Source organism: Neopelma chrysocephalum, unplaced genomic scaffold (genome assembly GCF_003984885.1).
Source record: "Neopelma chrysocephalum unplaced genomic scaffold, ASM398488v2 Primary Assembly neopelma1_138, whole genome shotgun sequence".
NCBI classification, from domain to species: Eukaryota; Metazoa; Chordata; class Aves; order Passeriformes; family Pipridae; genus Neopelma; species Neopelma chrysocephalum.
This window is the reverse complement of record NW_020897800.1, coordinates 4,478,520-4,495,239: the sequence shown is the minus strand read 5'-3', so window position 1 is coordinate 4,495,239 and position 16,720 is coordinate 4,478,520. Positions and strand designations below refer to the sequence as shown.

At 49.5% G+C, this 16,720-nt stretch overlaps 1 protein-coding gene across 12 annotated transcripts in view; it reads right to left on the bottom strand.

Annotated features, from left to right (window-relative positions):
• Positions 1-16,720, bottom strand: part of OPCML (opioid binding protein/cell adhesion molecule like) — a 335,118-nt gene that overhangs the window by 7,818 nt on the left and 310,580 nt on the right. For 8 of the 12 annotated variants that reach the window (XM_027699654.1, XM_027699657.1, XM_027699656.1 and 5 more), the window contains 6 exons: positions 7,679-7,804; positions 6,733-6,867; positions 6,532-6,652; positions 5,755-5,906; positions 4,999-5,100; positions 1,733-2,084 (listed from right to left, as the gene is read on the bottom strand). In XM_027699654.1, coding sequence (XP_027555455.1) covers positions 1,750-2,084; positions 4,999-5,100; positions 5,755-5,906; positions 6,532-6,652; positions 6,733-6,867; positions 7,679-7,804 — 971 coding nt within the window. In that variant the 3' untranslated portion in view covers positions 1,733-1,749. Of the gene's footprint in view, positions 1-1,732; positions 2,085-4,998; positions 5,101-5,754; positions 5,907-6,531; positions 6,653-6,732; positions 6,868-7,678; positions 7,805-16,720 lie in introns of those variants that run through there. The other 4 variants (XM_027699664.1, XM_027699663.1, XM_027699653.1 and 1 more) reach the window with 3 other exon arrangements.

The window sequence follows — 16,720 nt, the reverse complement described above, 5'->3', positions numbered from 1 at the left end:
ACCCCAATGACCCAGAGTAACCCCAAAATGACCTAGAATAACCCCAAAGTGACCAGAATAACCCCAAAATTACCTCAAGTAACCCCAAAATGCTATCCAGAGAGCAAGTTCAATCTCAAGTGACCCCAGTGAAGTACAGTAACCCCAAAATGCCAATTGGTTGACATCAAATAACTCCAAAGTGTTCTGTTGAGAGTGAGTATCAGCTCAAGTAATCCCAACCAATTAGCATTTTGGGGTTACTTTAGGTCATTGGGGTTATTTAAGGTCAAATTTGCTCTCTGGACAGCACTTTGGGGTTACTTGAGGTCAAACAATTACCATTTTGGGGGTTACTATAGGTCATTGGGGTTACTTCAGGTCAAACACACTCTTTACAGAGCACTTTGGGGTTACTTTAGGTCAACTAATTCGTATTTTGGGGTTACTAGAGGTCATAAGGGTCACTTGAGGTCAAACTATCTCTCTGGACAGAATTTTGGGGTTACTTGAGGTCAATCAATTAGCATTTTTGGGGTTATTATAGGTCATCAGGGTCAAACGCTCTCTGGACAGAACTTTGGGATTACTTTGGGTCAACTAATTAGTATTTTGGTGTTACTATAGGTCATTGGGGTTACTTGAGGTCAAATTTGCTCTCTGGCCAGCACTTTGGGGTTACTTGAGGTCAAAGAATTAGCATTTTGGGGTTACTTGAGGTCATATTTCCTCTCTGGACAGCACTTTAGGGTTACTTGAGATCAAACAAGTAGCTTTTTGGGGTTTCTGTAGGTCATTGGGGTTACTTGAGGTCAAATTCCCTCTTTGAGGACCACGTTGAGGTCACCTGGCATCAACCTCTAAGGCCAAGTAACTTGTACTATTTTGCCATGGTTTCACCAGCTGAATCCTGTGCCTCCCACTCTGGTTTGTTCCCTGATGCCTTCTCCCTCAGAATGCTGTTATGATTTACATTGGGGTTTTTTTTATGCTTTCATATTTGCTTTCTTTTTAATTCAAGGAGAGGTGGCTTCTTCTTCTCATGGAACCTCCATCCAGCTACTCCAAACTCTCAGCCTTTCCACTCTCTGGTGTGGATTTCTGACATACACTGTTTGACTTTCACCCTTGGAACTACACTGACCATGAGAAGCATCATCCCATGGAAAAAAAAAACATTTATTTGGTGGAAAACATCCCAATGTCAGGAAAATAAAATATTTCTATGAACTAGCAAGGAGAGCAGAAGATGTAGGTTCAAAATGACGTTTAATGAGAGCTGTGAATTTTATGACTTTTTTTCCACGTGAAACTGGTTTTTAGTTTTTACTTCAGTTTTCCCCAGCTGAACCCAAGGATGTTTAATTATTTTATTTTATTTTATTATTTTATTTCTTTTAATTTATATTTTATTTTATATTTTGTTTTATTTTATTTTGATTTTATTTTTATTTTATTGGTCAAAGATAGCTGTATCCAGAGAAGAATGTTGGTTCTGGCTCTCTGCATGGCTGACTTCCAATTGGTTCTATCTGAAACTGTGATTGGAGATAACCAGGACTTCCTTGGTGCACAGCTATGGGTTTTTCCTCTGCCATCTTTCCATAGCAAGATCCTGACCCAGACGGCTCAAAAATGTGACTCAAATGTATGGAATATCCAGATTTGGGGCCCCCAACATAGGAAGGACTTGGAGCTGCTGTAGCAGCCCTGCTCCCACCCAAAGCATCCACACAGTGTATTCCACTTATTGAACAGGAAAAAATCATTTTATTGTTGACCAGAGATTATGGAAGCCTTTGGAATTTCCCACCCAACAGCTCCTGTCCCTTTCCCAGATCCCAGCCTGGCTGGCAGCTGTGAGCAACCACCGACCTCTGAGCCAGCAACCAGAGTCCAGAGGCAAAATAACCCCGGGGATTGTGATTCCCAGGCTCTCTGGAAGCAACTCTGGAGCTCACAGATTTCAGGCTTTTTGTGGGGTATTAATAACGGCAGATGGCAACTTGCAGGGTGATGAAATGAGGTGTGAGCTGCTCCCTTGACCCCAAAAGCAGCGCCGGTGACAGACACAAAGGAGCTTTTGCTTCTGCCCTTCGAAGCTCCTGTAATGCACAGAAATAGATGTGGGGTAATTACTTTCTCTGCTGTACAAAAGGCCTGGTTCAGACTTTTTACACTCCCTGAAAACAGCACTGCCTCCTTCTCCTCACTGATTTCCACTTGCAAGATCTCATATTCCACCCGTAATATCTCATAGGTTTGTCCATTTAGAATTTTTGGGGTTTAGCATTTTGGTTTGTGGGTTCAAATAAACCCACTCTTTTTTTTTTTTGGCATAAATTTTGCATTGATTCTAGTTTTTTGCAACTCAAATCACTCGTAGTGAGGCCCTGGCACAGGTTGCCCAGAGAAGCTGTGGCTGCCCCATCCCTGGAAGTGTCCAAGGCCAAGTTGGACAGGGTTTGGAGCAACCTGAGCTAGTGGAAGGTGTCCCTGCCCATGGCAGGGGGTTGGAATGAGATGAGCTTTAAGGTCCCTTCCAACTCAATCCATTTTGTGATTGTATCACTTGTGTTTTAAGTGTTTTAAGTCAAGCAGTCCCTTAAATATTGAATCAGAGCTCTTATTCTTAAAGACATAATTGCTTTTCCTTGCTTTTATGTATTTAGTCTGAAGCTGCTGATTCTTAAGAGAGTGCACAATAAAGCATGAAAAGATTTTATCTATTCCATAAAATAATTGCTTTAAATCACATCTAACACTTAACTTATATACAGTTAACTCATCCAAATCATCAATCACATATATATTACATAACAGAAATGAAATCACAAACGTTGGGAAAATATAGATGCTTCATAAATGATGCCATCTGCATCTGTCTTTATTCCAATATCCCTTCAATGGAAAGGACAAATAAAAGGTCCAAGAGCTCCCATTTTGGAATGGGGGATTTCATCTGGTGACTGAGGGACACACTGCACTTAAAAGAAACATAAAAATCCCTGTTTGGGTGTGTTTTTCCCCCCTATCTCTAGATACAGGTAGCAAGGACAAAATGCAACATGCTCATCAAAAAATCAACCCAGACATTAAATTTTTAAGAAAAAAAATTAGCAGATTTCCAAGCACTTGTGCTCCTCTCCCCTTTGGCAAAGGCTGGTAGAGACTGTCCAAGAAACACCACGCACGTACCCGAATAGAAGCTCCCCACAGAGCTCATCTTTCCCACTCTCCCCTGTGTTTCCAAAAGCTGCAGTTTTGACTGACAAGCTGTTGAATTCCTCAACATGTTCACGAAATGAAAAAAAGCGCAATCCTCGAGGAGGGATGGAATTCCACCTGCTTCAATCCCTCCCCGAGCCCGCTCCACAGCCTGCTCCTCCCTGCTCCACTGCTTCACTCAATATTACACGTGGAAGATGAGGGGGAAAAAATCGAACATGAACGTTTTCCTTTTTCTCCGCTAAAAGTTATGACATTAAAATAGCTTTAGGTATGCTGAGTGTTCACCCAGCAATATCCAAAGGATGTGCCAATATCCTTTAAAAATAAATTCAAGCTTCAGTCTTGGTGCAGGTAAATAATCATGTGAAAACTAATGGGATATTTTCAGGTTTAACTTTTCCTTCCTAGTTTTCTTGCTGTCTCACTAATAAATATTTACCTAATCTTCCTCATATAAAACAAGGAGCAGAGGTGTATTAGTATTTCAAGGAATACACCATTACTAACAGGAGTTGCTACAAGGCAGGGAGAGTTGCTTAAACTCACTTTTTATGGATATTTGTTTATTAATATCTCTGCTTTGCCAGCTATGGAATCACCTCTAATGTACTTCAGCTCGTTGGAGCTATTTTGGGGACTAATTTATTAAAACAAGGTGAAATTTTGTTTTCTCTGCATGTTAGTATCAATTAATAATCTGCATGAGAGGATTGCTGTGCTGTCAGAGGAGGGGTGTGTAAAGAGCAACATTAACTGCTGAGAGAAGGGAAAATGCCTGAAAACAGATGATGTCAAGTAAAAGATAACAGGACATAGCTGTCCTTATCCATAGCATGGAACAAAATAAAAAATCCCTCATCCAGTCCCCTTCTGAGGGAGTTATCTACACTGAAACTTCTTCTTTAGTCTGGTTTAGAGTCATGGAAGTAGGCCAGACTCAGGTGATGTTGCTGTGTCTCCCATTAGAGAGGGCAAATGCAAGAGAGTCACTGGCAGGACAGAGAAATAGAAAGAAATCAGTATTAGGAAAACTGGATTGGAAATTTAATTTACTTATTTATGTATTAAAAACCACAAATATAATATCTATTATATCTCATATAAATTTTAAGTTATAATACACTATATAAAAATAATATTTATTGGATATATTATAATTTATATGATATATAAATTATATGTGTATATATGATATATAATAATTATACAGATATATAATGATACATGCTATATCAACATTATTATTCAACTATATTAAAAATACAGAGACTCTAGTATTATATCTATATGTGTTTATATTATGAATAATCTGTATTGCCTTGTATTTTCTTGTAGTATAGTACAAGTATGGAAGGAATGGAAGGATGGAAGACAAACCCACACCAGATTCCAGCAGGACAGAACACAACAGACTGGGACACGATGGACCAGCCCCTGCCAGAATTCACCTGACTGACTGAAACATGAGAGAACAGAACAGAGGAGAGGGAAACAGAACTCAGAGCCTCGACCCAAAGAGAAGAAATCAGGGCAAGGGAGAGGAGAACTGAGTAGAACAGAAAGGACCAGCCCAGCCCCTAACTCAGCACCACAGATCACCACACACCAAACCCAAACACAACTGTGCCAAACTCAACAGAACAGACTGGAGCCAAAAACCCTACAGCCGGGTGGGCCTTGCCAATGCCCCACAACCAAAGCCAAAGATGTGCCCCTCACACCACCCCAAATCACCAAACACTCCCCAGGCCCCCCACCACGGTGCAAAGCTTTGCTCCCACTGTCCACCTGATGCTGCCCAAGTCCATCTGGTGTGGACACTCTTCTCCCTCTCCACACCTCCCTGAGCCTGCTGCTTGACTCCATCCTCTCCCTCATGCCAGAGCCCTGCTGGGAAGGCAGGCTCCTGTTGTCTACCCTTGGATCATGACAGCCCCCTCAGCTTGCCAGAATGCCACAGGGACACGCCACAGCTACACATGGCCTTCCTCAGTGAGAGCTGTCCAGTCAACCACTCCTCAACCACCTTCCTGCCCTCACTGCTAGGCCATGACACCAACACCCACCATGGGCAATGTCACCTGTCCCTCTACTGCCAGTACAACATGGTCACTGCTGGCAGTCCTGCCAGTAGAAACATGGGGAAAACCCCACACCCTGCACCCGGGGCGCGTGCTCACCTGGCCTGGGCCCCCTCCTCACCCCTTGCTCCAGCAATGTCATGGCTCAGATGAGTGTTGTCCAACTCTGCTGTGCACCCCGGGTAAGGGCTGACACAGATCTCATCTTCTGAGATATCCTCTTGGCAGGATCTTGCTGCTTGGGGTTTGTGTTGTTCGGTGCCTCGACGGACCAGGAACACCAAATACAGCCAGAGCTCTGCTCCATCACTGGCCATCCACCAGCCTCCTCCTCTTCATCCTCCTCCTCCTCTTCCTCTTCTTCATCCTCCTCCTCTCCAAACTTCTCCTCTTCATCCTCCTCCTCTTACTCCTCCTCCTCCTCCTCCTCCTCTCACCTTCCTGCAATAAAACGGGCACCTACCATACAGGATGATGCTGGCGTTGGTGTTGCCCAGCTTGTTCGTGGCCACGCACGTGTAGTTGCCGTAGTCCTTCTCCGAGACGTTGAAGAAGGTCAGCGTGGACAGGCGGCCCTTGCTCTCGATCCTCACGCCGTCCAGCCCGTTCGCTAACCTGCGGGGAAACGGGGTCACGGTGCTGAGAGCACGGGGATGGGGCTCTCTGACAGACCTTGTCCCCTCCCCGGGCACCCCTTTGCTTCCCACCAGCCAACAGCGGTATGCAGAATCACAGAGTCACAATATCCTGAGTTGGAAGGGACCCACAAGGATCATCAAGTCCAGTTCCTGGCCCTGCACAGGCCCATCCCCAAGAGTCACCCCCTGTGCCCCAGAGGATCATCCAAACCCTCCTGGAGCTCTGGCAGCCTTGGGGCTGTGCCCACTGCCCTGGGGAGCCTGGTCAGTGCCCAACCACCCTCTGGGGGAAGAACCTTTTCCTGAGATCCAACCTGAGCCTGCCCTGACACAGCTCCAGGCCATTCCCTTGGGTCCTGACATTGGTCACACACACACGTTCCCCCACTGGACTTGTGCATCCAACCAAGACAAATACTTTATCCCACTTTCCCTCCCTTAACCCATCAGCCTGACTCGTGTCCCACAGCCACCACCCCTGGAAGAAACAACCCTGGGACTCCCTCAGCCCTTAGACCCACAAAAACGAGTTCATCTCAGCCTTCTTCCACACAATGCCCTCAGGCACTGTCACCTCCCTCCGCCTCCTCCCAGCCCCTCACCTGGTGTCCTCCTTGAACCACTGGAACTCCGCCACGGGGACGGCCGAGGCCTCGCACTGCAGGATGCCCTTCTGGCCCACCGAGGCGCCCGTGTTCTTGGCGTTGGAGATGTACGGCGGGTCTGCGGAGACGTCGGGCTGCGCGTCACGCTGGGCCACGCGCATCCAACTCCCCCCACAACCCCCCATCCCTCGCACTCACAGTTCACGGTGACTTTGACTTTCCGCACGTCCGGGACGGCCACGTCGTTGACGGCGCTGCACTCGTACTCCCCGGACTGCTCCCGCGTGATGCCCGTGATCTCCAGATACTCGTCCTCACTCACAAAGCCCTGCCCTGGGAGATGTATTGAACACGTGGCACCATCACCCAAGACACCGGCACCTCCCTGTGCCTCTGCCCTCCCCGACGCCCTGCGTGGGCGTCTGTCATCCCCTTTGCACAGAAAGCTTGGGACATTACGGCGGATGACTTGGATGGGGAAACCTTCAGGCCCTGGGAGTTAGTCCATTACCTTGAAGGTGCATGCCCTTCCCCCCTGCCTCTGCCACATGGCCCTGTGACCCCATAAGGAGCACACACACAGACCACCAGGGAGGGACGGATGAAAGAGGAAGTTTATTGGGGAGATAGGGGTTTATAAGGCTCTTGGGAGGGTCAAAGGGGGCCAATCACAGGTGTAGGGTCTTACAAAAAAACCAGTCAGGTAGGAAGTTAACAGCCAATAGGAAAGGGTTAACAAAAGGCCAATGAGAACACCTTAGGACATCTTCCCAGGACACTTCTGAGGGAGATAAGGGGTCTTTACAGAGAGTGTCGGGAAGGATGAGCAGTGACTTTGCAGAAATGCAAAAAGCCATCTTAAGACATGTTTAAACAACATTAAAAACTCCTGTTTCTATAACATTTGAGTTGTTTTCTTCTTTTTCTTCACTAGTCCATCTTTGGCAGGACTTTTTCCATAAATCCATTGCCACAGGACATCACTTGACAAGCCTCCTCACCCCCACACCAAGGCTGAAGAGTCAGCAGCTCCACCCTACATAACAGACTGTGAGTTACCTTAATGCCACCCCAGCCACCTCTATGGGGACATGCATCCACCCACACAAGCCAGGCAAGACCCCTCGTTGGAGCCAGGTCTCACCTTTTCCGGAGAGGTGCCGCCACGTGACGGTGGGCTCCGGTCTCCCGAAGGCCAGGCACATGAGGGTCACGCTGCTGCCCTCGTTCACGGTGATGTCCGACGAGATGTTGACTATCTGGGGGGGCACTGCAAGACACAAAGAAGACAAAAACCACCATCAACACACCGGCTCAGCCGGCCCGGCCAAGAGGCTCCAAGCACGAGACCCGTCCCATCACAGCACGTTGGTGTCCATCCCGTCACCCTGCCCAGACACCAACTCCATGTCTCCAAACGAGTACCATGGACTGGAGCCGAGCACAAATGCAGGGCATGAAGGGGTCCACTCACCGTGCCAGCCCCCCCGCTCCACGGCCGAGACCCTGATAACCAGCTCTCATTATGGCCTGCAACAAGGCTCATATTTTAGCATATTTATTAAAGCTGTTAAAATTACTGAGCGTCTGCTCCATTCAATACTGGCCATGGTGATTTATATTCCTCTATCCCCAGATACTCCATCTAATAAATAACTTGGCAATCTCCGCTCCTATAAATATCCCCAGCCATGGCAAAAAGCAATTAAAGCCCGCTCACCGATGCTGCTTCCCGGTGCTCCGGGCTGTTGGACACAGCCCCCAAAAGGGTCTGCACCTCAGGGAGTGAGTGAGGCCATACAGAACAACCCTCCTCAAAATAAACACCACACCTAAAATGCCCAAAATGATGCCCTGTGCCCCCTCCCCAAGCCCACAATGTGCCAGGAGCCCCAGCTCAAGTGGCATCACATGCCCAACCCTTGCACACTCCGGGCTCTCCCACAGCGCTAGGATTCCAGGATGATTGTCTGAAAACCACCATGGCTGACACCAGCACTGCCTGGAAGGGGATGTGAGTGCTGCCCAGCTCTCCTTGCACCCCCAGAGAGGCTCTCCTCACACCCCTGGGGAGGTTCTCCTCTCTCCCAGAGCGGGAGAGGCGGCACAGCGGGACAAGCCGCGGCAAAGATGCGGCACAGTCCGTGCAGCCCGACGGGTTCTGCAAAGCAGTAAATTTCCCAGCTACTTGACACATTAATATAGAAGTACAGTCTGTTATAGCAGAGGGAGATTGTCTGAGTCCTTCAGGGGAAAGCAGCAATCCAAAAATGAAAAGTGTATGCCGGCGACTGCTGGAAAATGTAGTTAACACTCGGAGCGGAGCCGGCCAACTCCAACAGCGCAGCCACCATGAGCTCTGGGATGGCTGCAAATGGCCCTTCCTCACTCAGACAAGGAGATGACATTAACCCCTATTACCAGCAGCCTTGCACCTCTCCCCTCCAATAACAGCCCCTCAAACTGGTACCAGGAACATCCAGAAACCACAAGAACATCCAGGACAAGCCTTCCCACAGCTGAGCATTTTTTCACCTGCTCATGAGCCTGCAAACCAGCCCTCCTCGTGAGCAGTTCTGGTCCAAGACAGCAGCACCACTAGTGGACCCTGCTCCAGAGAGCAGCCTCTCTCTCCCTTGTGTACTCCTGCCATGAAGCTGGACTAGTGATAGCGTGAGACGCAGAGCACAAGCAAAATCACAGCCACTGTTCTATCCTTGCCCTCCCAGCCCTCTCCAGCTCATGCCTGACATCCCTTTCACATCCCCTGAGTCCCACACCACAAGTAAAAAAGTGACATGCAGAAACTCGTGCTCTGAGCACAGCTGTGAGCCTGTCACCCTTCCCAGGCACAGAAATACTTTCATTCCTGTGGAAAAAATTATCACTACCCATAACCACTACAGTCCCAGTGCTCCCATTCAGAAAACCCCAAGCCACAGGAACACACACGTCAGCCTGAAAGCCCTTCCCTCAGCAAAGGATGCTGACACAGACATGCCAGCAGGTCTCACAGCAGGGAACAGCACTTCCCAACCCCCCAGTGCCACTGCCTGCCCTAATCCAATCAGGAATGCCCCTGAGAGCCAGCAGGGATGTGCAGTGGAGGGATACCCATGGACAGTGCGGGGACCCCAGCTCATGGCTCAATACCCTGCCACGGCGGCGATCGTTGCCTATGAGGTTACCAGGACTTGGAGAAGGACATCAGAGGACCTTGATTACATTTTTATAGATCCCACAGACTGGGCTGTCAAGGATGGCGTCTCAAGGACGCACTGGCTTTGCCACAGGAGGACTTAATCCTATGGGAGGAGCAGGTGGGAGCTGGGACCACATAGGGATGCAGGCAGGCTGAGTTCGGTGGCAAACACAACTGTGGATAAACCCAAGCTGCTGCCATGCCCTGTAAATACCAGGAGGCAGGTACAGCCAAGGCACAGGCAAAGCTGCCCTGAAATGCACATCCCACCTGAACTGCCTTGTCTCAAGGTGGGGACAGCTTGGGATTGGTTCTGGGCACAGAGTCCAAATGCTCTCCCCCATCCCCTGTAAATCCCTCTTGGTCCCCTCCTGGATCAGACAGCCCTGCTAATGTCTCAGAGCCCTCCAGCATGACTGTGGATGCTGTTCCTAGTCTTTTACCTGTTGACAGCATCCTTTCCCTGGTTCTCTACATTTCTCTTTCTCTGCCCTACACGGCTGCTGGGGAAAAAGCAACAGGGCAGAACACCATCTCCATCCCCCCTTACCCCTGGTCCCGCCTTCATTGTAAAAGCCTTCAGCTACAAGTAAATTGAATACAGAATAAATCCTGAGGAAGCGAGGAGCAACGTGGTCCCGCGGGAGCGGCGAGCGGCCCGCGGAGGATTTCGTCAACCCTGCGTAATATTAATCACGGGGAAGTTAATGCATAAGGTTTGGTAAGCCAAAAAATACATTTGCACTGTAATTTCTTGTTTGTTCGGAAAGCCGGTGAGGGAAATTGAATGTGAAAGCGATGCCACTAAATTCAATAACAATAAGCCCGTGATTTATCTCCTTCCTTTACCACTCGAGACCCGAACCGCGCGATGCACCGATTCACGCTCTCCATCGGGCCTGGGCACGTGCCGGTGTCTGCCACCCTTCGTGGGGACTGTGAGGTGCCATCCCCCCTCTCAGTTCCCAAACTGAGGCTGCAAATGGCCCTCTGGGGCTACATCACACACCGAGGTTGCCGTGTCCTGATGCTACGTGCCATACTCAGGGGATCTCTGGGACTCTCCCAAAACACCTGCTCCGGGCACCAGGGATGGCTTTGCACTGGTTGTCCCATCTGGGGACAAAAGCAATGGGACAGCTCAGAGCTTGTGATGGCTGCGTGATCAGTGACTCCACACGACGCTGACGCACGCGGCCGCGTGCGGGCTGACTCATCCCCGGCCGCTCCGGAGCGCCGAGCCCCACCGGAGGCACTCGCCACCATGGCCCTGGACTATTTTTAGCTGCCAGATCATTCCTGCTGCACGCCTCGGAGCAGAGAGCCTGCATGAGCACCGCGGCTGACACATGCAACTGATGTCCCTCCTCCACATCATTAGCTCCCAATCCATTAAAGGAGACCTCTTCCCACACGGCGATAAGGGGAGATGACAGATGGATACCCACGGGCTCTTCAAACCGCCACTTGCCCACCTCTGCTCAGGGGATGGGTCCCCATAGGGACTGCAGAGGGGGACATCTCATCTTTGGTGCTCTGCAGGGAGGTGACAGCCTCCTGGACACTGCCCCACCTACGGCACGCTGTGCTCCTGCCTCGCTTACCATCCCCTCTCAGACACCTCCTGTTTTGGGGAGATGCAGCGTTCATGCTGCTCCTTCAGCTCTCCAGCTGCAGTGTCCAGCTGTGCCCTCTGACAGGAGATGCTGCCACCACCAGGGACAGGGACTGTCACCCTAGCAGGGGCTGGATGCCTGCTGGAGCTCTTTCCCCAGCATCCCAGCTGCCTATAGCCCCAGGCACCTCCAGCTCTGCGTGAGCCTCCCCGGCACAGGTAGGATGGAGCTGTCAGAGGTGTCACTGTGCAAGGTCTCATTAGCGTACAGAAAGTCAGCACAAAGAAGGCAAATATGCTGAAAGCTCACATTTTGCCTGTGCTTTCCATCTCCTTCACTGATGAGAAGCACAGCAGGACAGCACTGGGGCCTCCTCCTGTCCCTGCTGAAGGCACCAGCGATACAAGACCTTCCCAAGAACAGCTTCCGTTTGGGGCTGATGCCTTTAAAAGGGGCACCTGCAAGCCAGCTCCAGGCTGGCAGACAGAAATGGATGTGCTTCCCTGTCTCCCAACTCATCTTTGGGTTTGGGGTACAGGAGACACTTGCAAGGACACACTGCACAAACTCTCCATGTCCCATCCAGTCTTTGGGGGAAGAGACTGGGGCAAGGAGGTGACATCAAGAATTTTAACAACATGTTGCTTCTTGGCAGCAAAGATTATTGTCTCTAATCGATCCCATTCCGCTGACAGCCCAGTCTAAGAGGCTCATCAGAGCTGATTTTATTGAGATAATGCACTAAGCCCATCTGAAAGCTACAGACTGGTCAACAGAGTGTTTTTTGTCAAATTTCCCTGCCAAGCGAGCGGCGTGACACAGCCTCACGTGTTCTCCATTTCAGGCATATCTTCCCTTTCCCTTCCCTGGGTCTTGAATGCTGCCTTTTCACAGCCTTCCCCCAGTAAAACACTCTTTGTGTGATCCTCTGATGAGAAGGGACATCGCAAAAATTAAACACAGCCATTGAACACCCTTTCCCAGGCGGAGTTCACCCGACTGCTCCCTGTGCATCCTTTTTCTCCAAGTTTTCACGTTGAGCCAGGGAAAGCAATAAAACCGAAACTCACAGCGTTATACCTACTGTGTAACCACCTGTCAGTAAATTTATGAACAATTAGGAAGTGAGAGTGCTTCCCAGGGAGCTATTTGTGCGCGCGCTAAAATGTTCTTTCTGTTCGGAAATATAATCGGGAAACAACTTCTCCAGTTCTCCCTCCTCTTCCCCATTTTTGCTTTTTGCAGTAATTAATCATCTGCTGCTGTGCTTTTGTTCCAGCGGCTCCTGATCCCTGTGACACATCCCGATGGCTCCTTTTCACCAATTTTAAGAAGCCTCAAGAATGGGAGCCCAAGGATGCTCTCTGGGTGCTTTCCATCCTGTCTCTTTTCCATCCTCCCACCCGGATTTTGGGACAGTGGCTGTTCCTGCCTGGGCAGTGAGTACTGATTACTTCCCACCAGTTGGACTCTTCCTCTCTCCAGACCTTCCCCCTCTCCGTGCCCTCACTCCTTCATTACTTTTTCATTTCTTCCCTTTGCTGCCTCCTGTCCTTTTGATACTCAGTTCTGTGTGTGCACATTTCTTTCTCTCTTCCCTTTGTTCTACAAGTCTCTGGGCTTTTCTTCTCATCCTGTTTTTTTGTTTTGTTTTTATTTCCCCTCCACTTGCTTTTTTTCTACCATCTTTGCTATTCCTTCCAGATTTTCTCTGGGCTCCTTTGCCTCTGAATTCGCTGCCGCATTGCTGCTGCATCACCTTCATTTGGCCATTTTCACTTTCTTGCCCATCCTCTACTTCTTCAGGGAGGGAGGAGGAGCAAGGTAAGGGTCTGGTTGCACCTTCCCAGCCTTTTGCCATTGGAGAAAAAGATCTCAATGGGACTGGCATGGGGTAGGGGTGGCCCTTTCAGAGGCTTGAGGAATCAGTTGTTATCAAAAGGAAAAAAAAAGACTCAATTTGTTTTTGAAATACTGACTGAAAATCTCTGCCTGCACTGGTGCTGCTGTGAGAGGCAGTGGATGAGACACAGGATTGGCTCTGGGAGAGCATCCTTATGTGCATGTGGAAAACACACCACACAACCACAACCTCAGTACTGTAAATGAAGGCCATGGTCCTCCAAAACCTGCTCTGGTCCCCAGGGCGAGGAAAGCAGAAAACACCGAGATGGGAAAATGGATTGTGCCAACCAGAAACTAAGAGAAATAATGCCGGCAGCTGGGAGAGGCTTTAATGAAAAATCCATGGTGAGTAGGATTAAGGCAGTACAGGAAAGGGGTCCGTAAATAAATCAAACCAGAGGACATCTGAGGAATACCAAAGACCACTATTAGGTAGGGATGGCCAGTATCAATGTTCACTGCCAAAATCTCCACCAGACAGGATCCCAAAGTCACAGCCTGCACCAAAACACTGACCCTGAGCTCCATGTTTCAGACTGAAGTATTCCCTGAAACAGCCCAGGCCAAGAAGGCACAGCTGTGACATGCCTGTGGTCTACCACACTCCTCACACCAAAACCATTCTGTGGCACTGTGAGGTAAGACCTCCTGGTTCCTCCTTGCAAGGTTGCACCTCCCAGGAGCAGAGGTGGGCTTTGCAGGGCTCATCCCAGGGGCAGGAGGGCTCGCCAAGGTCCAGCCCCATGACATCCTCCACTCAAACTGTTTATGAGAAAAGCAGGATGAGGTGGCTCATCTTCTCCTTATAGGAGATTAAATGCCTGTTCTCTCTGCATTCCAAACTCTCCCCAGAACACCCTGACGTGCCACAAGCCCCGCGCATGCCCCTGAAAGCATCTGTCCCCTCCTCACGAGGCAGTGCCTGAAAAAAAAAAAAAAAGAGGAGAAGGGAGACAAAAAACCCCTTCTGGCTTCCTGCCATCTACACTCTTATAAACCCTGTTAATGGCTGTTGCAATGAACCAATGCAAGAGACATATTAATAGTGCTACTAAGAGACACATTTACTGTTGACGGCAGTTCCCTGGCAGATTTATCGCTGGGTTGCTGGGAGGGAAGGCCGGGCCCCGCAGCAGCACAATTAAAACCCAATTGAAGACGGGGACGAAGAATCAATACCCTCTCCGGCCAACTTATAGTTTTGCAAAAATACAAATAGAAATTAATTGACCTGAATGCAGTTGCTAACTGGCCATTACTGCCTGTTTGTCAGCCCGCTGGCACAGTGAGGCCAGTAAACAGAGGAGAGACCTAAACCTCAGTTTTGAGGCCAGGCTTTGCTCCCATCCCTGTAAAGTGTGTGCTCTGCTTGCAGTAACAGACAGGACCAAATGCATCTTTGGAAAACTGCTCCCTTCCTCCCAGCACTGAGCAAAGGACTGTATGTTATTCATCCTCACAGAAAGCCCCCTGAAAGCACATTTTATCCACCAAGGAACTGCAGTGGGGCTGAATCTTAGAATGGTTTGGGTTGGGAGGGACCTTAAAGATCATCTTGTTCCACCCCCTGCCATGGGCAGGGACACCTTCCACTAGCCCAGGTTGCTCCAAGCCCTGTCCAACCTGGCCTTGGACACTTCCAGGGCTGGGGTAGCCACAGCTTCTCTGGGCAACCTGTGCCAGGGCCTCCCCACCTCACAGGGAAGAATTCCTTCCTTATATCTAAACTAAATTTCCTTTCTTTCAGTTTGAATCCATTACTCCTTGTAACTACAGCTCCTGATGGAGAGTCCCTCTCCGGCTTTCTTTAAGGCTCCTTCAGATACTGGAAGGCTGTTATGAGTTCTCCATGTAACCTCCTCTTCCTCAGGCTGAACTGAAGGATTTGCCTCTCGGGCCACCACCATCAAAGGGACAGCAAGGTGGCACCTACAGATGGATTTTCTCACAGACCAGCTTAGACAGACTCTGTGGCTTAACACATTGAAAGGGAAATACAGACCCTGCTCAGCATGGACCACTTGACCCGTGCCTGTATCCCCAGCTCCTCTCAGGCTGTGGATAAGCACCACTGCTGAGAACCACAGTCATCACTGCAGTGGGAGCAATTCAACAGGACTTGCTCACAACCAGGAAAAAAACTCCCAGCACAGTCAGAAATGCCTCATCACCAGACTCTGGACACAAACTATCTCTCACCTCCACCTGCCCAAGCCTGGCAAGTGCCTGCAAAAAGGGGCGAGGAGAGCAGGGGCTGAGCATCGCTGCCAGTTCACCTGATTTCATTAGGTGCAAAGCAGTCGGATACTTCACCGGTGTTGACTGGATGGATTAGCACGATTAGAGAGCAGACAGGATAAACAGATTAAACTTCACAGATGGACAGCTCGCACGCAACTCAAAAAGGGGGAGAGGGGGAGCTCCAACCAAGGGGATGGAGGGATGCTCCCAGTGGGTCTCTGCTCCCCTCTTCCTGAGGTGAGCGCTCCCCTCACCACCACAGCCTGGTGCACGTGATCCAGGGTTTCCCAACACACTCCCACTGACACCGGGCAGGAGAACCTCTTGGATAGGTTGCCACAATCAACCCCTGCCTCCTCCCAGTGAGAAGAATACATAAATACATACATAACTCTGCTGGGGGCTTCTCAGAGACATGTCGAGGCTGAGAAAGTTTTCAGATTTGCTCATTGCAAAATCAATACCCATCAGCTGTTTGAAATTAAAGGAAAGATTAGGTCCTGGTTTTATACACGCTTTATTGTATTCCGAGAGCTTTCTACTCAGCCAAATAAATCTTCTTTAAGAGGATTAGGAAACTTTCATTATCTTTATCTAACCTGAACTAACACTAACTCTGAAAAATTAATCTAGAGGCCGGACAAAAGCCAGTAGCTGGTGCAAAGCCGCAAGGATCCGGAGGCGGCATCCATCAGAGTGCTACGGGCACCTGGATCCCCTCATCAGAACAGCCCCAGGATGCTGCTTTGCAACCCAACAGCATCTGCCACATAGACACACTTGCCTATGAAACCCTGTGCCAAAAGCCCTTTGGGGTCCCACTGTGACTTCAACATTCACAGAATCCAGCCGCTCCCAAAATCACAGGGCCTCGTGCTGCTCGGTTCTGCTTCTCCCCCACACACCCTTCCTCCTTCTTCCCCACAACTTTATGTGCCAAGCATGATGTCATATGGTCTGGAATACCCCTTTGGTCAGTCTGGGTCACCTGTCCTGGCTGTGTTTCCTCCCAGCTTCCCAGGTACCCCCAACTTCCTTACCCGTGTGGCAACGCAAAAAAACAGAAAAGGCCCTGGCTCTGTGTAAACACTGCTCAGCAATAACAAACACACCCCTGTGTTCAGAATAAGCCAAAACACAGCCCTGTACTGGCTCCTAGGAAGACAATTAATTCTACCCCAGCCAAAACTGGCACACCACGCAATCCCTGAAGCAACTGATA